Below are 26142 nucleotides of genomic sequence, written 5' to 3' on the forward strand. Positions count from 1 at the left end.
CCTTTAAAAAGGACCTAATTCCTCAAAGTGCAGCAACAGTCAAATCGAGAACATCGGTTCACAGACTGTGAAAATAACAAAGGTAAGAAACGCGCTCTTATTTCTATTTCCAGCGTTTTAATAGTGCACAAATTTAGTTTCCTCCTAAATTACAAAGCTTTTTAAACAGTTTGTTATCATTCAGTGACTAAATAAAGTGTGCCACGCTTGACCTTTCAACGTTTCCTCATCCTCACAATTACCAACACATCAGCATTATGTCTGAGCAGCTCAGTAATCTGCTCTGTGGCCACGGTTAAATGCCGACTGTAGAGAATTGGCTTTCTGTGGTACCCAGAAGATCAAAAAATACCCACGCTTAGTGAATGAAGGGTAAAAAATTACCATTTTTAACACAAGTTAGTGGGACAGATTTCCTTTAGACACAATAATTAATTAAAGCTCAGCATCAGGGCCTTGGTGTTTCGCCAAGTAATGTTAGTCAGTGCAGAAAATCTGTTGTGTGTGCTTAAAAAAAGCATGCGCAACAGTCGACAACATGCAGCAGAAGCATGTGTAAGAGGACGCACAGCTACTGTTAAAAGGTTTCCTGGCATTTTTTTAAATAATTTTTTGAATAATAGTTTATATTCCATATTTTTTTAATGCAATTGCTATATGAATATCAGTTACAATTTTCTTATGTAAACTTGAGACTGCCTAACCTGAAAGTCGGCCTAAAAAAGGGGATTTATTTCCAGCGGGAGTCTAAACATGATCTTGCAAAAATAATTACAAATATGGAGGCACATGAAGCAGGGTAACACCACTTTTATTCTTTTTATATACCTTTTTTAAAAGCAGTCCTAAAGTAAAAATGGTACTTTTAATTTTTTCTCTTAAATACTTAAAAGACAAAGTTGTGCTAGGATTTTATGCATTCCAAAATACTTTATGTTTTGGCTATAAGCTTCAACTAAGTGGATGTGGTACTTAAACAGCAGTGGCTGAAACCAGGACGTAAACACTTTTATTTTTAATGGACATTCTTCTCTGGTAAACATCGTGGCTGAAGTGTTGAGATATTAGGCACAGTTCTACTCTTATAATCAGAAACCAGAAGATCTTAATCTTGGGTTTTTCATGTTCAATCTTGGTGGCGTTCCTTAAATATCCTCAAAGTGGGATTTCAGAGAATATATAAAGACACTATTTGAGGAAGAAATCTCAGTATCATACTGAGACATACTGGGTACAAATTAATAACGACAATAAAAGAAAGAGTTTGTTTTAAAGAGATAGTTCATATTTTTGTTCTGTAGCATGGTTGTTAGCAGTCAGTATCTTACCTGCAGTAGAGAGCAGTCTAAATGATCTCAGTCTGGGGAGTCACACAGACGTTTTCATTAAATAGTCAATTTAACAGCTACCTAAGCTGGGGCCAATTCTAAAGTGTTTTTGCCATCTTAAAACTACCAAAAAAATTTCATGGCAGTTCATCTTAACATTATTATTTAAACTTTTTCACTGTGCCACTTTATCACAGATATTTTGGCTCTATGGTTGTTTGCACAGTGATAATGTTTGGGAAGCAACACCATGTTGCAAACTGAAACATGTTCAGCATAAGTGGCCAGAGTAGCTATGTGTTGCACAGGTTAAACTATGCAGTTCAATCAAATACTATTTTATTAGTTTTTATATATCAATATTTTTGCACTGGATGCTTGATCTGGTTGTGTATGTTTACCATATTTTGTTTTGCAACATATTCTTCACAAAGATCTTTATTCTTATAGACCAAAGAACAACTTGGTCTTTAGTGTAAATAACCATAGACCTCTATATGAATTTGTTTTTAATGTTCACATGAACCACAGGGGGGAAAAAAGAGACTGGAGTAAATTTAAGATGGTAGAAATCCACTTTGGAATCAGCTCCCAGTCTAAACAGCTGTTAGATGTGCTCTCCCATGAGAACTCCTTGATTATCTAAACTAAAATTGCTCAAACTGCTGTCTATTACAGGTAAGATATTGACTGCTGATGACAACTACCCATAATCCCACTTAAATAATAATAAAAAAATCCAAATTATCTCTTTAGTTAAGGTCAGCAGGAATTATGGTTTGGACCATGTAAATGTTAAAAGATATGATATTATTAGTTTAGAAAAATGAATTATTAATAATTATCCTTCCCACAACAAGTTACCTCCAACCTTTTATTGCACCATTATGTTCCAACAGTAAAGCAGAAGTGACAAGCTGATTACTGGCAACATGGTTGGCCTTTTTCAAACATTGTAGTTTTCCTCCAGGGTTAAGTCGGTAAGGTACTGAAGGGGATTTCAGTTGTTTGGAGTTAGAAACTGGTGCTGCTGCATGACTAAAACCCTACATACCCACACAAGACCTTTGACATATTGTGTTGACAAACAGTGAGTAACAGGAAAAGTCATGCATATAAAATGTAAGCGTTGGCTTATTGCCCTCGTTATGGATGCAGAGCCATGACAAATGTTGTGAGGTCAGCTGATTGCACAATAACAAAACCAATGTTTTCCTTAAAATGCGATTATCACCCATTGTTACCATACATTTTCTGGAAAACAAACTGCTCTAAAAAACCCAAATGTATCATTCATCAATAAAAAATATAACAAAACAAAACAAAAAGAAAACCTAACATTTTGAGAATACTACAAATCAGTACTTATTTATTATTGTTAAGTTTAGAAAATTGTGTCACTGGTTCTAAACGAGCCTCATATATAGAGGTATATACATATATTTCATTTCCAGAACACTTGTATCTGAAATTAAAGATAGACCTATGTTGATGGAATTTAAACCATCAACATAGGTTGTTTTTTAAAAAATCGGCAAACTTTGTTAAATGAAAAATACATTTTGAGCAAACAGAAAAGAAAGATTTTTCCTAAAGGTATGAAAACTCAAATCAGTTAACTTTGATCTGAAATCACATCTTATCTTATTTGTGAAAAGAATCTGAACAATCTTACAATGTGACTTCAACAACATACTCAGATGATGTGTTTAATACTACGTTACATCATTCTTTTTTATTTTGGAATATGTTTCATTTGGCAACTGAATATCTACTGTATATACCAGCTGTAGCAGTTTTTATTGATGGGTCTATTTATGCTCGCTGGATAGAAGATTTCAGCTGCTTAACAGTCTATGGTAACTGTGACCTGATTCTAACGATGCACCACAGAGTGTCAGGATGAGTCTGATCTGTACCTCTGTCAGGCCAGTCAAGCTCTCGAGCTCTGGCTGTGAATCCATGCTGTAATTTATGCAGAAAGAGGTTTGCCATAGTCCTGCTGAACCAACAGTGAACACTCAGAGAGGGGTAACTGTCTTGAATATAATCTCTCTCTCTGGTATTCCAGTATAGAGCTTATGCAGTGATGTCATTAAGCCTGTTTTTTCCATCATGAAGGATATCATTTTGCAGTGCACTGCATACAGCTATGTTTATTTAGCGTAGTGTCAGTAACCTTAGTTGGTTGTTTAGATGTTCTCAGGCAAAGGCTTGGAGAGACCACTGAACCGCACTAGAGACTGAGTTTTGAAGTTAAGCATGGACTGGGAGTCACAGGCACACTGCACCTCACACCAAACCTCCACATGCCGTGCAGCCAGTTATGAAACCTTGTCAAGTCCTTAGAGCAGGACACAAGGACATCAGTCCAGTCACTTCCATCTCATCCTCACTGGTTCATTGTTGGTGTTTATGCCACAGTCAGGTTATGCTCCTTGTGTCGCCCCACTTCAGTTTTTTTTTTGTAGTTGTTGTTGTTGTTTTGATGCCCACGTCAACTTTTTGATTTCGCTTTTAGTTTATAAAATCAGTTTTTGTTTCTATGAGCAAGATGAGTCTGCAGTCTGGGTTCATTTCTTTAAAACTTTTTGTTTCTTTTAAACATTTCCATGCTCTTCAGCAGGTCTTCAAGTTCTGCAAAAAGCCTGTTAATCACTCATTCATTCAAAGAACAGAAACATCTGAAACATACAGGACTGTGGGATTGGGCATCGCTGCTCTAGAAAGTCAAGTTTGACCATTTGCTTCTGCCAGGGCCCTGGTAGAAGGCACTGGCTGTGCTGGTGTTCTCTCAAGATAACAGGTTCATATATTTATTTCGACAAAGAAAAGCTTGTTTTCTTATGATACCACAAACATATTCTAAAATCATATCTAAGCAAAACTATTTACCAGAAATCAGGACAGTCATGCTGACAACTAATTCAAGCTAAAAATACCCCATCAAGGAACATCATCACTGATTAATCCATTACTGTTATAGATCACCTCAAGCGTCACACAAGTGGTACTAGATGTTGAGACTTGGTGTGACACAAGAACCACTCATATTCACATGATATGTGATTTTAAGTTGAAAATACTTATTTTCTTCTGGTAATATTTTTCCATTCCTTGTTTTCTTGTGATAACAGGATAAAATTAGCTTGTCTATCTTGAGACAAGAGCAACATTCACTTGAAATCTTGAGACAATCTTTAAAATTATTTACAGTCAATCAATCAATCAATCTTTATTTGTATAGCACCATTATGCACAATAAAGTGACCAAAGAGCTACAAAGGAGACAGCAGGTGTGACCCTTTTTAGCTTTCATGCAAACCACAGATTAAATTTTTAGTTTTTTTTTATTTTTATTTTGCATATTTGATTGGATTTGTATACTTCTACTTTTCTTTGCAGCATTTTAAGGTGCTGTCCAAATAAAAATGTTGTTTTAGCCTTACATCCACATGGAAATAGTGTTTTAGGAGGCCCCATATGGGAATTTTTGAAAATGGGTTCCAGTGCGAAACAAAACCTGCAGCATCACCTTTGTTTTTTTGTGTAAACAACCAAAATATAACCTTTTAAGAACAACAATGTCAATCCAAGATGTAACAACTTGCTTGCTCTTCTACGTGACTCACCACGGAGCAGAACTAGATAGAGAAGGGGGCGAAAACTTAGGATTTGTTTTCAGTTTGTACGTACTCCACGTCCTATTTCCTGTTTTTGGTATGTTTTCGAGGCAGCATTACAGCGCCACACACAGGCCTGGCAAAGTTACTACAGCTATTTGGGTCCTTTTTGGTGTTTTCATGTGGTTGAAGACATTTCTAGAAACTGTTCTCTGTTTATGGCAATATTTTTTTTTAGACACTGCAAATAAAAAGACTGTTTAGGAATAAATTGTGTTTCCATGCGGGCGGGGCTTGATGTGGACAGCTGGATGAGAGAAAGAGAAAAGATACTTAAAGCTGTGGGTTGTTTTGGAATAATTCTTACAGAAAGCAGTTTCCCCAAGGTCTAGAGACCAAATGACTTATCTGAACAAAAAACAGGCATAACAAAGAAATTGCCAGATGAACTGAGTTGTTCGGCTTTTTCTTAGATTTTGGTTACAACACAAGTATGACTTCATTGCTTGAGGGCACATGAACCTATATGTTATCTTATATATTTTATGAAGAGTCTTTGTGGAAAACAACTGGGTCTTATTGTTTGAGAGGTCAATTCAGCACAACGAGATCAAAACTTATCATAAACACCTTCAATAAATAAGGGCAGAAAAAATCTTTATATATTGTGTAAGTTTTGTGCAAAATGCCTTTGAATATATAATATTTTGTTACAGTATTGTTCGGAGCCTGACCTTCCTTGTAGGCCCCTGAGCTCTGCTCGGTGTTGTCGAAGTGAACGCTGCAGAGTGAGGTTGGATTTGACGTGGCGACCTAATTAGTGCGATTATCACACAGCTGCACAGGTTGAGAGGATTTCAAGTAGTTGTATCAAAAGGATCTTTTTCTTGGGGAATGCCTCATACTGACAGCGCGTGTACTGTTGGATTCATTTCAATTTGGGATGTTCAGCTGCTGTCTGCATGAATATGCTGCAGATTGGAAGTCATTAGCTGTTTTAAAAGGCACATTTTAGTCTTGAACTGCACAGTATATATTTTATAGAGTGTGTGGTGGTACATAATTCCTAATTGTAAGCTGGAAGAAGATGGTGGGTAAACCATTTAAAATCTAATAATATTATAAATCTTTTTTGTTAGTTTATCTCAAACTAATTCGCTGAAGTAATAGTTCATGTTATTGTTCAGCTGGACATTCAGATTTTGTGCCTTTAAGAGTTTTCAAACAACAGATGAAATTTCAGTTTGTAATGACAAAGAGGATACAGTGAATGTTGCAATGAACACATAAGAACTGGAATTCAACTCAGCATTACAAACCCAGCTTTATGGAGAGTTTTAATTCCTTGTTTTGGCCTACAGCTAGTGTTGCAGTTCAGTCACATTGTTTACATCAGTGTTTATAGCTGCTGAAGGCATTTGAAAACTAGTGCAGACTTTTTTCATGTCTCCTTATGGCAGGCAAAATTAATAGCAAGCCAAGTAACCTTTTAATGCTAAGATTTCCTAATCCTGAATAGCAGAAGGCTATTAAATCAAATCGTGGTGTGTGACATCTAGGTACTTGTGTCCCCCCATTCCCCGACAGGAAAATGTAAACAAATTGGTGAGATTTCATTCTGAGTGTAATATCAGGCACAAATGAGATGAGTTTAAAACTAACTTATTGTACACAATCTGCAAAGAGCAGGGCAGCGGCATGTCTCTTGAATGTTAGACAATATACTGCAGCCTAATATTTATCAAAACAAGTTAATCTCCGAACTGAACAAATGTTTTGTAACCATTAATAAAGTAGCACAAGGATATATATATATATATTTTTTAAATGTATACAAATGTGCCTGTTTCTAACTTAACTAGTGGACTAGAGATATAAATGTCTGATTAATACATGTCTGATGTGTTTTGTTGACGTTATTCAATATTACACCCTGATCTGGCAAATTGTAGTCTAAAACATTGTCTCACTTCTGGGTTTGGAGCATGTTTCTCCATCCACAATGAAAACAAAACTAAGCACAACACCTGCTGCACATGAACACCAATGTGAGGCTCAAGGTGTTGTCCTAAGTCTGCTTCAATATAGCTGTTGTCTGGCAAGTGTGAACACTATATAAAACAATGACAAATCTGGTATTGTTCGTCTCAATCACAGACATACAGTATAACAGTAATAGACCAGCTGTCTTTGCCTTCTGTCGTTGTTGGGACTTGATGCCAGCAGTAACTGTTTTGTGGGAGCTACCATGTTGCATGTTTGGAACCAGCGTCTGCACACTTGGGATGTGAGGCTTTAAGCCCCGCCTACTCCCCAGATCACCATTATAGTAATACATGAGCTTTTTTTAAGCATTAAATAACCGATTACAGCTAAACTTAAAAAAATAATAATAAAATGAATACATTTTTAGACCATACAACTGCAAAGTAAGAACTATGTGAATCAGAGTCAACACCTAAAAAACATTATCTGACGTGTGTTTTTATTCTTTTAACAAGGACAATTTACATGGAGAGGGCAGGACTTAAAAATTGTACTGGAACCAGAGGATCCTCTTATTTTGTTTTTTTTTTAGGTCCAGGGTCTACTTATAAATTACAGCATATGGTCTTAATTGTCTCCATCCGTTAACCAAAATGGGAAACAACGTGAAAATATTAAAATTTTACAAGAAGTTAGTCTTTTTACAGAAATAGTAAGACAATGAAAAAAAAATATTGAGAAAGTAGGATGCAGTGTTTGAAGGTGTTTCCACACTGAGTAGCTAATATGACAGAGTTCTTTTGGGAGTTTTTGCAAACCAAAGCAGACTTAAAGGATCATTAATAAGAGGTTTACTGTCTTTAGGTTACAAACAACAAACTGCTGGTTTAGATTCTCAATCATCCATGACAAAAAACAACTGGACTTATATTCTGTAGCTGAAGACGTTTCGCTTTTCATCCGAGGAGCTTGTTTTTAATCTTTTTTTGAATAAATAAACTGATTAGCTATTGCAGCTTTGAAGGAAATTTTTACATCAATATTTCACATTTACATTGGATCGCGAGGCTAGGCTGTATTGATAATGTTGAAATGTGGTTAATAATTTCTACTCTAACTCATTTCAAAAATACTCAAAATCCAAGGACTTTGAATGTATCTTTCGCCATCATTCACAGAATAATAACATATTCTTAGTAGAAGTATCTCTGGCCTCCATCTCATTCAGTCATTACATCGTACTCCACAACAATACCTCATATTTCTCTCGGATTCAGGATGGTTCAGAAAACTGCCAAAAGGTGTGCACATGCACACCAGCTAGTTATTTATCTCAGCATGTTTTACGCCTCCCTCTGCTTGTGCAATTGGGTGGGCTGGGGGTGGGGGGTGGTCTTCAGCTTTCCCTCAGACCTGCATGGTCTCAACAATCATGGTGAAAGTACCCCCCCCCCCCTTACCAGCTGCCATGTCACAGGTCCAGCTCAGAAAGTAGCTGACGCTCAGCCATCGTCAGGGTCAAGAGCGCGGGGATAGCTCTAAAAGGTGCACTGGCCGCCATCTGCACTGTAGCACCTGACTCACCCTTAGGGTCCATGTCACACCTCCACCTGGTGTGAGCCAGAAGTCCATGGAAATCCTGAAGGTAAGTTTAGTTCCTTTCTAATAAATGCAAATAAGCAAATGGTGACAGTGTACTGCATGTCCTGCTGTGACGAATACTTGTTTTAGTTCTTCAATTCCATATATTCCAAAAAGGTTTTTTCAACTTTAAGCTTCTCAGATTCATCACAATTTTATTGATTTTATTTCCAGAAATTTCAGTGTCAGCTCCTGAGAAACAGGCAGATTTTTGAGAGTGGGCAATGTTCAGTCCATAGGGGGGATTATCTCTTGGGAGAATTCTTGTTTCCAGACATTTGGCATGCCACACTTTTAATCCTATTTGCTCCACTACACTGACATATTTTCATTCATTTGAGTGCTAGTTTGGCCACATGGAACTTCAAGATCTGAAAATATGAAAAGGTTTATAGGGTTAAAAAATAAATAAATCACTGTAGTTACAAAATTTCAGCATCTAAAATGGGTCTTGGTAAATAGTCACTACACTCTGGACAAGATGTGTGCTTTAGATTTGTGAAAGTGAATGTTAGCAGAACATTTCAACGTGCAATTTCTGTACCATTGATTGTGACAGGCTTCCTGATGGTTTGCACAAACGAGTTAAAGAATAATATCCTAATTTTCTTTGTTACAGACATGCATGTGATATCATTTGGGCAGATATGATCTGCTTGTGGCTGATGGAAACATTTGAGTACATAAGGGAGTTGTTGGCATAACTAAACTACAGTTCTTTAAAAGCTTTGATCATGTCTTAATGGCTCGTCATGCAACACAATTCCCAGTTACTTACTATATCAAGCTACTTTGCCATGAAAATCCAACCGTGCCACAGCAGATCTTGGCATGTGGCTTCCTGACACCACGTGTTTCTTTTATTACTGCATGAAATAGTTTTTGTTTTTGCTAATAAGTGAGGGAAAAAGATTTAGTTTTCTGCCATTAATCACACTTGGACTTCATTTACATGTCATAGTAGAGGAAGCACATCTGTATTTTAAAGTATTTAGTTAAATAATATAATGTAGTGGTGGGAGCAAAACAGTACTGAAACCGTCATGCGTAGCACTTTGGCGTGTCTTTGGATTATGAAAAAAAAGGCTCCATCTACTGCAGTTGTGCAAAATTAGCTTAGAAATACCAGGCAACACTGCTGGAGCATCAAAGCTCAAATGAAGCTGTGACCCATAATTAGACATGTTACTGCTGTGGGAATCAAGAGTAAAGCTAATGCTGGGATGAAGACAGAACTAGGAAGAGTTTAATGTGATATTTAACATCTAAGTCAGATTATACAGTTTATTAAGTTGAATCAAAGTTAGTTTATTTAGGCAAAACACTACATCAGACATTACAGACTCAGTCCAAGTGGTCCTCTGAATCTAATATAAAGTGTACATTTATTCTTGAAATATGTCTTTGATATAAGTTATTTATTTGCAATGTGAATATTTTAAGTAACACAACAATAGATGTTGCTGTATCTGCTGACTGTGTCATTACAGTGGGTTGCAAAAGTATTCACTTGGTATTATTAACCCATGGAAAAGGCTCCAGATTAATGAAGTGAAATGGAAAAATCCTGTCTGAAATTATTTTACAAAATATAAAATTGAAAAATGGTGTATGCATATGTATTCACCCCTTTACTTTGAAGCCCCTACAGTTAAATATGATCCACCTGTAGGCAATCTAAGTGTCAATACATCTCAAAATAAATACACCTGTTCTGATAGTCACCAGTGCAGGACCTTTAAGCAAGAGACAGCATGAAGACCAAGAAACTCTCCACACTAGTCAGAGATAAAGTTGTAGAAAAATTCATCCCAAGCTCTGAAAAGGGCACCATTAAATCCATTATTAGAAAATGGAAAGATGATGCCACCACAGCAAACCAGCCAAGAGAGGGTCGTTCTCCAAAACTTACTGATTCGGTAAGGAGGGGATTAACCAGAGAAACATCCATAACTCTGATGGAGCTGGGCAGCTCTTCTGGAGAGATGGGAGGATTTGTTCATAGGACCACTGTAAGCTTGACAGAGCCGGTCCTCATGAAAGAGTGAAAAGAAAAGAAAAGAAAAGAAATTGGAATTTGCCAAAACACATACTGACGACTCCCCAAACATGTAGAAGAAGATTTTGTTGTCAGATAAGACTAAAATTAAATCTCATAATGCTGAGAACACCAACCCCCTAGTGAAGCACGGTGGTGGCAGCAGCATTCTGTGGAGATGAATTTTGTCTGCAGAGACTGGGAAACTGGTCAGAGTTGAAAAAAGATGGATGAAAGAAAGTATAAATAAATTCCAAAGATTTGAGACTGGAACCACTTAGCAGTAATGTTGTGAAAATCAAAAGATACAAAATTCCTTTTTCTGTTTTCTAAAGCAACAAAACATAAAACTTTTGCAGCCCACAGTCTTAACTATTAGTTATACTTTTTTGTTAATGTGGATAAAGCAAAGCTATCTGCCTGGTCCAGCCTGTCTGAACAATCATGCCACGTTCAAAGTCACTTAAATCCCCTTTCTTTCCCATTCTGATGCTCAGTTTGAACTTCAGCAAGCTGTCTTCACCACACCTAGATGCCCAAATGTTTAGAGTTTATTCCATGCGATTGGACGACTAGCTTTGTCTTAACAAGCAATTGGACAGGTGTACATAATGGAGTGAACAATAGATGCATATCTGTGACTGTAATAGCTTTAGTACGAAACTTTGACATCAATTGTTGTTCTGAGGAAATTATTAAATTAATCAGGACATGTTGCTAATAAAAAAATTTAAAAGACGCAAGATTTGAGAGTCCTATCAAACATTGCTTGTTGTTTTGATGTTGGGTTTTTAATAGACTTATCCAGGTGCCTTAAGACCGTTGACCAATAATTGGTGGTAAAGTCCTCCACCTCCTACTACTCTACAGAATAAAGCAAGTTAAAAAAAAATGGATGAACCCTAACGGTTTGTATTTTCCATACTTTTATTATACGTACATCATATTCATTAACCTCACTCAAAACACAAATAACTTCACTATAACAGTTTTTACTAATTCCATTAGAGCTTAATTTGTTAATTTGTTTTTAAATATGCTGATGTTTATTTTTCTTAAAATTAGGAGACAAAATGTTCTGCCTATTATGGTTGAAATCAAAGACTTTCAAACTTTATTTAATGGCCTCAAGAGATTTTAAAAATAATCAGATTTAATTTCACGTGCAATTGTTAGTGGTTCATTTTGACCTTTGCTTTAAACTTCAGGCACATTCAGCCAAATAATGCAGCATCTTTGTGCTCCGATTTTCTGGGTAGGCTCAAAATGTGCTGCAGTTGAAGTAAAAGAGGTTCTTTAGTCAAATAAACCCAGAGTACACCTAGAGCTCTGTTCTCAATTTTGAATACCAAGTCGATCCGAAGCGATAATGTTATCAAAGAAAATGCAACTTTGAAAATCCTCTGATAATTATTTTAGGTCTCATTTTCTTCATGACAGATTATGCTCAGTTATGCTTAAAGTGTGTGACCTCAACCCTTACGAAGATAAAAACAGTGTTCCCTTTTGATTCATTTTACATTTTCAACCCATTGTTTAGGAAATTGATGGCATAGCTCCACACCATATGTGATTAAATGGCTCTCTATGTTTATGTAGTGGCTAAATTAGGCACTATTATCTGTAACTTAAGCAAGTGTCCTAATCCCACAGTGGCTGGACAATGTGTCTACTTCTTGGAAAAGGATGTAACGTTCTTGCTAATGCTAACCAGCAGCCTCAGGGTTGGTAGCAGTAAAGACATGTCTTTGTGCTAAGCTCCTCCTCTTGAAGAAGCAGTCTGTCTCAGCTTTAGCTGCAGACTACTAAGAAGTGTTACTAAGGGCATTAGGCAAAGAAGCAAAGTGTGTTTCCTCAAGGCATTGATGGAACTCAGCACATGCTGCCATTGTTGAACTCAAAACCATTTTTCTTAGTCACTTTGCTTGCTTGACTCTCTTCTTTGGATTTTAATCTTCTGGAAAATAAATATTTGCTCTTTAGTCACATGTACTCTGTTTTCTGTATAATTTAAGACTTAAAACGGAAAAGGGTAAAATTAGATTTACAAGGAGGATGAAACCTTTTATCCGAAGGCATCTTCAGTGAAGTGATCACAGTCTATGATGTTAAAACCTGTAGAAACACTAATGTCTTGAGTTGTAAACTGGGGCTGTAGTCTTGAATATTTCCTGTGATAGGACAGCTCCCATGCAGGTGTCAAAATACAGTTCTAGAGCTCGAGAATATGCGGAAACGAAATTGAGAAGGGTTCAAGATGGGTTTGAAATGCTTGCCCTGCATCCATTTTGACAGGCTATTTGTCGAACGAAGTTTTTAAATGTTCAAAATTCAAGTAACAAGGCTGTGAGCTTCTGCAACTCGTGCAAGAAAATTGAGAACTCCAGCAAACATTTTGAGACAGTTTGGAGACTCCCTTGCAAATGCTGTTTGGTAGATTTACACATGTCCCATATTCTTTCCATCTCCTAATGATGGATTTAGGAGAACTCCTAGGGATGTTTAGGGCATTGGAAATCCTTTTGTATAGATCCACTGACTTGTACTTTTCTGTTAGTTGAATCAGGACATTTACTTTAAAGGGGGTGGATATTAATGCAACCACCTAATTTACAATACATATATTTATTTAATTGGTATTACTAGGGACTGCAGTAGCTTTGTGGCCAGTGCCATGGCTTTGTAAACCTGAGGTTGCAGATTCAAGCCCAGGTTGCAGCAGGAAGGGCATCCGATATAAAACAACTGACCAATGTTTCATGTGAGTTTTACTTGCTGTGGCAACCCTTGAAGAAGGGAGCAACCAAAACAAAAATCATTTAACTGGTATTACAATGTAGAAGTTTGATTTCACATTGAAGAACAATATTTTGAATTTGTTTTTGTTAAGAAGGCCAATTTATATGGACTACGATTGATTTAGCTTAAAACATACATTTTGAATACTTTTAATAGGCACTGCATGTCAAGGAAGCCAGTTAAGAGCAGGTGTGACAATCAGAAACTGGGGTCATAGGTCTATACTATGAAGCAGGATTAGTGTCTCAGCGAGGTAACTTTAGGTTCTGTTCAGTTTTAATCTCATGAAGCTGGTTCACTTCTTACCTGGGTTTGTCACCATGGTAACTCATGCTAGAAACAATTTGTACCTTTGTAAATGGATGGTGTGACACGTTGCATTTTTTCAGCAAATGCCTTTATTCAAGTGAGGAACACAGTGGAACAAAGTGGGGTCAGTATCTTTCCCAAAAACACTTTGATATTTGAAATGGCAAAAATTGTGTACTGATAACTCTTAATTCAGTCTGTTTGTTGTCAGGGATCATTTTGTAACTTTGAAATTAAAAAAGCTTCACATTGACTATTTTATGGACTATTGACAAAGGTTTCAGGGTATTTTTCTTAAAGTGTGTCTTTGGATTTGACAAATAAATCCCTGTTTTCCTGTGTGTACTTCGGTATGACCCACTGCTGCTTGCTCAATACGCTGTTGTGCAACAGCTGTTGTGCAACAGCTGTTGTGCTTGCAGTTGCAAATGGCTGAAAACAACTTGTAAATGCTGTCCTCAATTTTGTCTTCCAGGCTTCCTTCATTCTTAAAACCTGTTCCTCTAGCATCCAAATTTACTTATTAGCAATCATCTAATTTCTTTAAACTAGTCGCGACAAGTTTTTTCCTCTTCCTCCCATTCCCATATGCTTTTCAAAACATTTATAAAATGATGTGCTACTGATCTGTGATACACATGGTGCCATTTGAAAGTATTTTAAAGCTAAAACACTAATGAATAGTATTTGTTTTACCATTTCAGCAAACAGTAAATGTTAAACACATTCCTTTAACAAAATGCCCCTAAGAAAGGCTGGTTACCGAGGAAGTGGGAAACGTTTGAGTGCGGAGTAGAGCTGGTTCAGAGACATGAATGGATCTGTTTCTTTTCAGGGGTCAAAGAGTGACGACTATCTCTTGAAATGTTATTGGTCCTAAAGGCATAAGTCTAAAACACAGACCCATGTGCTTTCCTTGAGAAGGTAATAAACCCCTGTCTCACAAAGAGTCTATGAATAAAGTAAGAGATGGGCTTGCTCTAGGGATGAATGCAATACATCCCTTGTTAATAGTTCCCTTTCAAGCCAAAGGTTTGGCTGAAGGAAAAGGCCAGACTGTGAAACAGAAACAAAGAAACACTCTACTATGAGTTTACAAAGAATGCTTTCTCAGTTTTATCATTTAAAAGCTCTGTTTGGCCAGGGGGTACTCTCCGTGTGTTTGCGTTCACCTCTGCATTTAATGACTTTTTCCTAATTCAAACAAAGAAATTAAGCTTTGTGTTCTGGTACTATTACACAGAATCCAGTGGCAAATCTTTTAATTTAAAGCTTTACAACTGATTACTCCACAACACGTGGGGAGGCTGATCTTAATGCCGTAGCTAATAAAATATATTGTGGACTGTTTCACTTTAGTGAATAAAGAAACATGAAATAAGCTCTCAGTGTAGAGTATTCACTCTTGAGTGTTTGTGTGCTGTGCTCGTAAATGCAGATCAACAGTGATTAAATGCAATTTGAAAAAGTGGAAATAATCAATGTTTTAGTTTTTTTGAGCCAAGAGCAAAACATTGAATGCACTTTTAGATTTGGACATTAATAACTGGTAGCTCTGTGGCAGTACACTCAGTGGTTGAACTGCGGAGTCCAAACTGGAAAAGAATTTGTCATGACATTAATGCTGTAGCTTATCAGGGAACGTTTTTCAATTTATTAAAAAAGCTACAAGTATTGTGACAATGGAACAAAAGCAAACTGTTTGTTCAATAGTTCTGCAAGGATAAAGAGAAAATTAAACTGATTTTGAATGAAATGCCTGTAAATTATTTAACCACGTTCATAGTTGTGACTGAGCTGATATTCATGATTCATTTCATATTAAGACTTTATTCTGTCAAAGTCTTTGCAGGATACTTATAGCCTCAGAATGTTGACAGACTTTTGTTTAGTTAATATCTGTGCTCTTGTGTGCTGTTACTTAATGGGCCCTCAAAGGACTTCGGATATTTTTAAAAACTGAGATTTTTCTGATGTGTTTGCACATAACGTCTACACACAAACGGAGGTTTTGGTGAGAGAGAGAAACTAGAGCTTTCCAAAAAAAGAGATGAAAAAAGCAAGAGGTTTCCGGTACATCTGTGTGCACTGAAGATACAGAGTTGTTGTAATGCAGCCTATTTTGTGCATGCCCACTATCATTTTGTGGAAATATGAGTCTGTTTTTTGGGGGGGTCTCTCTCACTTTGACATGATTCTGTTGCTTTCAAACTTTGATTGTGTGGTAAAATGTGTTTAAAAGCAGAGATGACTGTAAGCAGCATTTAAAAAAAACAAGTATTCAAAGAATCTTTAGCCAAGCTAAGAATAGTCTTTCTCTGTCATTTGGTATATCATAAAATTGACTTTATGGTCACGTAGGGGTACGACATGGACATTTCAGGTTTTTTTGTTAAGTGGATGAGGATGGAGAAAATAAGTTGATTAAAAATAATTCAAGAGGATCTGTGTTTCTTAGTTTTTGTCTTGTTGGATGGATAAACTTCTCCATTTTCTTTGCTTTTTGGCACAGCTTCTATCTTGTGTGTATTTCACTCCAAACTTTAGGGATTTTGGGTTTGCTCATATTAAGTAAATCTTACTTTCAATAAGACTAGTAAGTAGCTATGGTTAACAAAAAATACTTAAATATTATAGTGTGAAAAATCAGCAATAGCAATACCAATGACAGTCAACTATTCAGAGAGTAACTTTAACTATTGTTACCATCTTGCTTCCAAATGTTCACTGTTGTCATCCAGAAAACTACTGATGTTTACAATGTCTGATTTAAAAGACAAAGGTGAAACTCTTTTGATTGTTTGATTTATTACAAACATATATTTAGAGTAACAGTGTGTCACTGCACATAACTTTAGAAAACTCCCTTTATAAAAACATTACTTGGTAAAAGTACTGAGCTACTGTGCTTAAAATTAAAATTAACACAATATGTCCAAACATATTTGAAAATGCTGTAAGGGAATGCAATAAAAGAGTTTGTACAATGTTAAGAAGTTGGAAGTCAATAGTTTGTCGTATTATCTTAAATCTTTGACCCAGCCTTAAAAGCTCTTACAAGCTTTCTTGTAATTTCTTTCATTAATTTACAGGAATAGTTTTCCAGACTTTTCTCCAGCGTTTATTTTGCCTTTTGTTCAGTTTTCTGTCATCATGATCCCACACTGTTTCTATAAACTTGAGCTCTACAGGCTTTGCAGAGGCCAGTTCATTACAGACACTGTTCCACTTGTGTGTTTCTATCCAGATATATTTTTAGATTGTATCTATGCTACTGTATGATAAATCAGAATTTGGCTCCGTTGATAAATTTATTAATTTTAGCAAAATTCCAAACAGCACTGGCTACACATGATAAAGCCTCCACCATGTTTTCATAGAGTTTAAGACAAAAGGATGTAGCTGTTTCCTGACCTCCTCTGTACATACTCACAACAACCCACACAAACAATTAGAAACTTTTGATTCAAGACTCCAATAGACTTGTTGTCACTGTTCTCTGCAGTCAGTGCCTCAGCCTGTTCTGACTGTTTCCCTTCATTTAGATGCCATCTTGACAACAAGCTGTCAATGTGTCGACAAAACTGGTTCATCTCTTGGTTTAAATATATTTAAGTTTGAATAGCTCACATGTGGCGTTACAAGAAAATCAGTCAATGCACAAATGTTTGAAAATGTTTGGATCTGGACTGTAATTTAAAAAACCACCAACGTCCAAAGAAAAACTTTGGAAGACTTTCAATAAGGCTGGAATACTTCTGCTTCCAAAATTTACAAAAACATCCAGCTCATTGGAAGCAAAATGTTTAAAGAAGGGGAGGCTCAAGACTTTTGCACATTGTTGTCACTGACATTACTATACTTTATTGGATGTCAGTGAGCCCCTCTTTCCTTCATTCAGTCAGATTTTAATTTGTTCTATTGTCATCCCAGATCTGTAATCTTTTAAAAGTTTTCTCTTTCCCTTTGCACATTTTACACTTGTTTTGAAACAGAACCATAATGATTAGAAAGGCCATGATCCCACCATGTTTCCACCCGGGTGGCACTCCCAGCATGCATTTCTGGCCACAACATTTTTTCAAAGTCAATCACTGAACCCTCAGGGCTCCTTGCAGAGTACTGACTGTTTGATGCCATTATCAACCAATCAAAGCAAAAAGACCTAGTAAAACCTAGTAAAGTAGAGAAATCCCTTTTAATAAATACTTTCTAGTGTGCTTGAAAAGATAGACAAAACCATACAATACATAGTCACAAGAAATAAATTCCTCTTAAAGTCAACTTTTAAAATTAAAATCTTGGTTAGTCTACAAATGCAGCTGTGGAGCAATTAATATTTAAATAGAACGAACCTCTAAAAGTCCAAGAGCTGAAGCGGGTTACTAAACAACATATACGTTTGGATTTTAAATGGCTGGTTTGTAGTGAAACACTGGTGCTAATTGTGTTTCTGGTGCTCAGAACAAATGATGTTTTATACTAGATGAGCAGAACTAAAGATTAAATGTTAGTTGGCCTTAAGCAAACTTCAGTTTGCAGACTGCTGGCCAATCAACTAAAAGACTCCTTTGTGAGCTGAAGGTCATGACGTCAAATGGGCTCAATAAAGACATAAATTCATAGTTTAATCTGGAACAACTCAGCAATGGGAGGATGAGTCTTGATGTCCCCCTTCTCTTTTTAACGTGCATAACTAATAAGCTTTATTCCCAGGGTAAATCAGGCAGGACTATAGGCTGTGCTCAGATTTACATGCGCTAGCTTGGTGTTCACTGTCTAGACTAACAAGGTAAAGGGATTTGTGTTATTTTCTAATTAGTTCATTTAAAATATTGCAAAATGCTGGAAATGCTTGAATACAGCCACTATCAGGTGAGTTAGATGTTTTCTTTTCTTTTCTTTTTTTTGATAAATTAGGTTACAAACAGTAACAATATGTTTGTAATTTAAAATAACCCGTGTGAAGATGTTTAATTGTATTTTGAATGGGCTGTAAATACAATGTTACTATTATTTACCAGACTACAATGCGTGCTAGAAAACAATTTTCAGCTGTCAATGCAAATTCGAACAGTTTGCTAACAAATGCACCTCCTATATTGATGCATAATATGCAAGAAAGATGGTTAAGATTTTTGTGGTTGTAGAACATGAGGTTCAGCGTCCGAGCGCTGATGTTGCTTTTATGAAGAGGAACTTCAGGTATTTAAAATGTATTTAGAGAGCAAAAAAAAATTGATTTAACTTAGCCAATTTATACCAATATACAACTTGGCTGAAAAAAAAACTGGCTTTTTAAAAGCTCCATAAAACAACAGGAATGATGAGTGTGACTGCAGCTTTTCAGTCTGGTTTACTTCTTACTTGGATAGCTGATTCATTTAGGATTTTTTTTTCTGAAGCTTTGAGCATTAAAATGCATTCAAACATATTTAAATTCAGTAGTTTTCATTCTCTGACTCATCATCTGTGATGAATGAGTATTAAAGTTTAATGGTTTTGTGTTATTGAAGGTTTCTGTTTCTACAGATGTTCCTGCAGATTTGAATCTCTGTGATCCTCAATCTTGTTAAACTTTACAGTGAGCAGTGGAGAAAAACCCCACCATGTTTCATTTTACGCTTCACCATTAAATGAAACCAGAAGTTTTACATCTGGCTCGTGTATGCAGGTGCAGTCCCACCTGGAAAGTCCAACGAAGTACCACATCCAGCAGGCTCAGAGGCAGCAGGTGAGGCAGTATCTGTCCTCCACTCTGGGAGGGAAAGCTGGTGGTCAGTGTCCAAACCAGCCCCCCGAGCACAGCATGCCACCCGGACCCAACGGCAGCGCACCCAACAGTCCCATGGCCTTGCTCACTCTTGGCTCCAACTGTGAGAAGGAGGTACGTTCATGACTTTCCTTTAAACTCTATCACAATCTTGACACAGTATAGTGAAGGTTTTACTGTGTCAAACAGATGGACGACGTCATTGATGATATTATTAGCTTGGAGTCAAGTTACAATGAAGATGTTCTTGGACTGATGGACCCAGCACTCCAAATCAACAGTCCGGTAATTAATCCAAACACTATTTAACCTTCTTGAAGCCCTCGTAACTGAAGAGGGGAAGAAAAACCCTCGTATCTTTGGCTCCATTTGACCCGAAGGCCAGGGGAGGGTTAAAGGTTTGATTTGAATGTATATTACTGTTCTGTTCAAGCTCACAATATAACCACACATGTTTAATTCTCTAGCTCCCCGTGTCTGGAAATTTACTGGATGTGTACAACCAAGGGCTTCCACTCCCAGGTCTGTCTATCAGCAACTCCTGTGCATCCAACATTAAAAGGGAATTCACAGGTAAATAAATAAATAAATGTAAAAACACTCACATATAAAATGATTACTGCAAGGCAAATGTGAATATTGTGTGCAATTTGGAAGTGCACAAGATACTATTAAGTCAATCATTTGCCAAATAATTACTCCAGCTCCTGGCATGAAGCAAGTACTGGACAAGTCTGGATCCTGTGGTCAGTTTGAAAGCTATCAAAGGCCAGAGGGCTTTCCAGTAGGTAAGCAAAGCAAGACGAAAATGTTTCCCATCAGCTGTTTTAGAAACTGTTAGGTATTTTGTGTATGACTAAATCGCACACAATAAGAATCCACTGTCATTACAAAAAGTGAAACTTATTTCCATTTTTTTTTTTTTTACTATAGCTGTCACATCACATGGACTGTAACTAAAAGATTGAAGATGCACAATTTTTTTTTTCTTTACCATATTTTTGATTGACTCCATTTTCTTCCTTCTTCACAGAGGCTGAAGTTCGTGCTCTTGCAAAAGAGAGACAAAAGAAGGACAACCACAACTTGAGTAAGTCAATAAGAATCAGAAACTCTTTGTAGTTTGCTTTTTTTGCACTAATTGTTGCTGTTTGTGTGTCCATGTGTGCTTACAGTGTAAGCTAGACAAAGAAAACAACAAAAAAATGTCTTGTGATACCATATAAAAAAAACAATAATCAAAGATTATACTTTGTTTCCTTTTTGACAAATTCTAGTTGAACGCAGACGGAGATTCAACATCAACGATCGCATAAAAGAGCTGGGCACCCTGATACCCAAGTCAAATGATCCGTAAGTATGTTTAAATGTTTTGGAAAGAAAGAGTCACATTTTTTTGTTGTTGTTGTTGAAGTAAGATGATAAAATTATATTACTGCTACTAATAATTGATTAGAACTGCAGTGTTTTACAGCTGAAACTGATCATTTACTTAATTGTCAAATAAAAAATGAAAGGGTTACCAGAAATTTTGCATAATTCAGTAAAGTCCTTTTGGCATGCTGAGAGTTTTACATGGAAAGTGCCCTAAACTCTTGTATAATCCATGGTGGTTTCACAAGGTTTTGGGTATATCAAGCATTCCACTTCTGCTTTGATGCATTTTAAAATAAATATTGTATCCTTTTTTTTATTTATTACCCATTACTATGGAAGATAAAGCATATATATCTTAAAGTAATGGAATAGACATAAAAATGATAGAAATCTAATAAAACTTGCTGCTACAATCCAATTCTGTCTTTAGTCTTTCGAATGAATGTGTCCAGACATGTCAGTCTGCTTTGCTTAGTAATTCGATCGTTAACTCTGTTTTTAACATCCTGTTCTTCGTGTATGTCCTTAAAGTGCATGACTTATTCTCCCAGAAGAGCCGTAAAGAATCCTGTGTTCTTCTGGTCAGCCGTCTCTAACTGCAGGCCTTTGTCTCCTGTTTACCCCAGAGACATGCGCTGGAATAAGGGCACCATTCTGAAAGCCTCTGTGGACTACATCAGGAAACTCCAGCGGGAGCAAGAGAGAGCCAAGGAGCTCGAGTGCCGGCAGAGGAAGCTGGAGCACACAAACCGCCACCTGATGCTTCGTATACAGGTGGGTCATTCCAGACAGGTGATGAGGTGCCAGCAGTGGGGCTAACCCTTATTGGGTATGGTCGGACAGGCTGCTTGTTTTGTGTAATCTTCTTAAAGATAAAGTGGATATTCTTCAGGAGACAACTTGATTCACTTCTTTTGCATTTCTTTGACATGCTTGCTAATGTAGTACTCCTGTATTTGGACTTATTTCTCACTGGTTTAGTTATTGAGAAAAAGCAGCACTAAATTTAAAGCAATGTTCAAAGGTTTTTGAAGTCAAATTTTCCTATTTTTTTTGGAAGGAGACAGCATGTTTGCTTTTGGTTTCTAGCCTTGATACTTTTCTAAGCTACCAGTAAATTGACATTCTCAAAAGGTGCTTTATTTGAGAACTTTGATAGCTTATAAACTGACATTTATGATCATTTCTGGATTGTCCCTCGTCTGCAGCTCTCTTCACATGTTTTGCAGACACAAAAAGCTTGTCGATGGATGACTTGCGTTTATGTTCAATGATTACACTGCAGGACATGCAAAACAGCTTCCCCCCACTCTCGTGCAGCTGGGTAGGAAACTGTTTTGTGCGGTACTTTGCTGAAATCTTTGTGGGCAAATGTGAAGCATTAGCGCACATTTTGGCTTCAGTCGCTGCTCCTGCACGCTCCCAGCATTCTGATGTTAACAGGATGTGACGTCATGTCTCTTCTTCGTGAGTTATTTGGTGTTATTTTGTATTCCACACTACACAAACCCACAAAGAAGACACTAAACCGCAGAAATGGTGGCAAATCACTTTAGAAACAATAAATATTGGGTTAAAGTTGCAGGAAAGTTGCGATTTCGCAGGGTTTACTTGATTTTGCTTTAATAGTTGCGATCGCAACATCGCGAAATCCTGAAGGGTCTGATTATTGAATATAATGAGTGAAAACAAAGACTTGTTACACTGTGGTTCAGGCTTATACCATGAGAAGTAAAAATATGTCTAATAGAGTCTCATTTGATTTTTGGCAGTTCTTAGTGGTCTTGATTTGATTTCAAGAAACTGAATATTAAAAAATATTTTTGATGAAACCTTGAAAAAAGGACCTCTGTAAAAGTCATTTATTTTTGTAAAGATGGTAATACATTTGAGTAAACCATCTGCATCCTTGTTTTTGTTTTCCTACAGGAGCTAGAGATCCAAGCCCGGGCTCATGGTCTTACGGTGGTGTCCTCTCCATCTGTCTGCACGTCAGAGCTGATGGCTCGGGCCATCAAACAGGAGCCTATTCTCGGCGACTGCCCGTCTGACCTCTACCAGCACAGCTGTGGCCCGGACATGTCTCCCCCAACCACGCTGGACCTCAACAACGGCACCATCACTTTTGACCAGATTCCTGCAGACACTGGAGACCCAGACCCGTATGGGAACTCCAGGACCTGTAAAATGAAGGAATTGATGAGGGACAACACTCTTGGGCTAATTTCCCCGAGCGATCCTCTGCTGACCGCGATGTCCCCAGATGTCTCCAACAACGCCAGCAGCAACCACAGCTCCAGCTCCAGTATGGAGGAGAAGGAACACAGCTGTTAGCACCACGCCAAGATCCACTGACACTTCTATTTGAACAAATATCAAACATTTATTTGTGACATACTGAATGAAGGAACTAAGGTTTTTTTTAATTTTTTTTATTTTTATCTCAAATATATTATTCTCCATTTATATTTCTCATTTTTTATTGTTACTGTGAGTCCTGACACTTCAGATACTTTCTCTGTAATCATTCAGTCATTTCAGTTTAAACAGCAAGGGACAGTCCAGAACACGCATTTAACACCCTTAAAAACTGCACAACTTAAAACTCTGAAGTGTTTTTTTTTTTTTTGTATTGTGTATTTTACTGTTCATTTCAAAAGAGATACCAAATCCTACGTGTAAACATATCAGTCACCAAGTAAAAAAAAATTTACACCTTTTGTTGAGGTTCAAGGACAATATTAAATTAATGTATTTGTTTTTTGAAAGCAAAGCTTCTAAAACATATTTAAAACTCAGTATTGCCCTGTGCTTTTAATGTGCTCTATAAGAAAAAAGGATTCAAATTAAAAGCATATTAAAGGATTTTATATTATGATAATTATATTCATCATGTTACTTTTGTTCTTTTCTTTACTGAAAGTGCATTATGTTTTAGATACACACTATATAAAATCTTATTTTATCAAATTGTTTTTTTTTTACTGAACTTAAGCTAATTTTGATATGATACCTAATCACACTGTTCATATAGAATGTTAAATAACATGTACAAACAACCAAAATTAATTTGATTCAAGACATTGGTCTTCTTTCCAAAATGTAATTTTTAATTACTCTTCAGAATTGTTTGATACAATAAGACATGTGCTTAAAGGTACTGTTATCCCACTGATGTCTGTAAACAATATGTTAAACTCCACATGAAATGGCCAATGTGACTTTTTACCCTGATATATTGAGTTTAATGAACCATACTGTACCTATTTCCAAGCTTTTGTTGATGCATGATATTGTTTTCCTTTGGGTTTTTTTAAGATATGGAAGCAGTGTTCCTCTTTTTCTCTTTTTGCATATTTGATTGAATTATAAGCTAGGTTTTGAACCAAATGTATAATAAATTTTATTTGACTACTATAAGAAAAAAAGAAAAATATCAAAATCAAATATGGATGTGTGTGTTTATTCCAAGGCTGGTGTGTAACCATTAAAGTGGATTGATCAACACGAACAGTAGATGGTGCTATGTTTCAGAACTGAAGACAAATAATATGTAACTAAGAAAACAAAAACAATAACTGCTTTTTTCCAACAAATTGGACGTTGTTTTTGTTTAAAGTGACAGCATATTTCAAACAAACTGGAGAAATTGCATTTTCTGAAAAAAATGCAGTGTGGATGCTGAGAGCTGAAGAAGAAGCTGACACTGAGTTGGTAAAGCCAAAAGAAGCAGAACATCAGTGGAAAGGAGCAAAACACTAGCTAAAAGATAAAAAAAAACAAAGTTCTAAAAGTAGCAAACAGCAACAGGCTAGTTAAAAGCTATAGTTTGTATTCATTTATTTTTTTGTTTTACTCTTTTAACATGGGCCTGTAAGTTTGTCTGGTAAATGTTCAGCTGTTGCATTTTCCTTGGTGGCATCTTAGTAGTAACTGTGTTTCATCCATCCATTTCTTTAAACCCCTTTTCTGTTCAGGGTCAGGAAGGAGACGGTGCACATCTCTAAGGACACCCTGGACATGTCTCCAGTCAATCACAGGGACACAGAGACAATTGAGACAAATGACCCTCCATGCTCTCATTCACACCTAGAGACAATTTAGAGTTACCAATTAACCTATCACACATGTTTTTGGTCTGTGGGAGGAAACTGGAGTACCTGGAGAAAACCCATGCATGGACAGGGAGAACATGTAAACACAGAGACGCCTCAGGTGATCATGCGATCATCTTGCTGTGAGCCGACAGCACTAACCACTGCCTACCGTGCCGACCTCCTGTTCAGTGAAAGTTCCTTTTTTCAATTTCTGAAAGTAAGCAACCCTAGGCTGTTAGCAACATATGTCATTACCCTGTGTGTGGGTGTGTGTGTTTGCATGTTTGTGTGTGTATTATGCCATATTGTTTTATTGTATTTCTTTGTGTCATTTGCTGCATTTACTACTACTAATACATTTTATTTAAAGGGGTCTTTCAAAACTCTCAAAGTCATCTTACAGAAATCAACTGTAAACACAATAAAACAATAAAAATCGATTAACAGAATAAAAGAGAGCAGATACAGAACAACAACAATAGATAAACTAGTCATAGGAAACTGATGGCAATTACAATGACTTATGATTGCAATGAATATGCTTCTCTAAACAAATGAGTTTGAAGCTGAAATTTAAAGGTGGTAATAGAAACAGAATTTCAAAGGCAGAGAAGGCAAAGAAGCTGCTGTAGGACTGTTGTTATACGGTTGACAGAGGGGGTTCTAGGGATGATATGGAGTTTTGAACTAGTTGAAGTTTATGGAGAAGCTTTTCAGGTAAACCAAAAAGAGAATTACAACAATCGAGACAAGATGTGACCCAAGTATGGACCAGAACAGCAGTGGTGTTAGGTGTAAGGGGCGGACACAGACAGGAGATGTTTTGTAGGTTGAAGCTGATCAATTTACTGTCCGTTTTTCCTTTTTCTTGTCTTTGTAATCTTGCTGTGGTGAAGTGAATTTCCCCTGCTGGGAGCAAAAAAGTGCTATCTTATTTCATCCAGTAGACAGAGTTTAATGAAGTCACAGAAATTAGTAAGTAGATGTACATCTACAACTGATTAACTTTAGGAGTCAGTCCATTTCAAGATGGCTCCCATGGCTAATTAACAATTTTTCAAACTTTGGTATGCGAGGCAACAGGCAATAAGCAACCATTCAAGGAATGCTACTTTTTTAATTGCACTAAGTTATAGTTAGTTTAAGCTGAGGGGTAAAAAAAACATGTTCA

The 26142-nt window shown here is 36.7% G+C and overlaps 1 protein-coding gene across 4 annotated transcripts; it reads left to right on the top strand.

Moving 5' to 3' along the window:
- Nucleotides 1–36: 36 nt before the first annotated feature.
- On the top strand, nt 37–24381 carry mitfa (melanocyte inducing transcription factor a). 4 transcript variants are annotated; one of them, XM_017435831.3, is made up of 9 exons: nt 37–82; nt 19399–19611; nt 19687–19782; nt 19965–20070; nt 20202–20285; nt 20531–20587; nt 20775–20850; nt 21501–21648; nt 22804–24381. In XM_017435831.3, exons 2-9 carry the CDS (start codon nt 19534–19536, stop codon nt 23206–23208), a joined length of 1050 nt encoding a protein of 349 aa, XP_017291320.1. In that variant the 5' UTR covers nt 37–82; nt 19399–19533; the 3' UTR covers nt 23209–24381. The 4 variants fall into 4 exon arrangements, with proteins under 4 accessions (XP_017291320.1, XP_037830973.1, XP_017291319.1 ...); XM_017435830.3 differs by lacking the exon at nt 37–82 and adding an exon at nt 18354–18599; XM_025010502.2 differs by lacking the exon at nt 37–82 and adding an exon at nt 18354–18516.
- The last annotated feature ends 1761 nt before the right edge of the window (nt 24382–26142 follow it).

Source organism: Kryptolebias marmoratus, linkage group LG4 (assembly GCF_001649575.2).
Source record: "Kryptolebias marmoratus isolate JLee-2015 linkage group LG4, ASM164957v2, whole genome shotgun sequence".
Classification (NCBI taxonomy): Eukaryota; Metazoa; Chordata; class Actinopteri; order Cyprinodontiformes; family Rivulidae; genus Kryptolebias; species Kryptolebias marmoratus.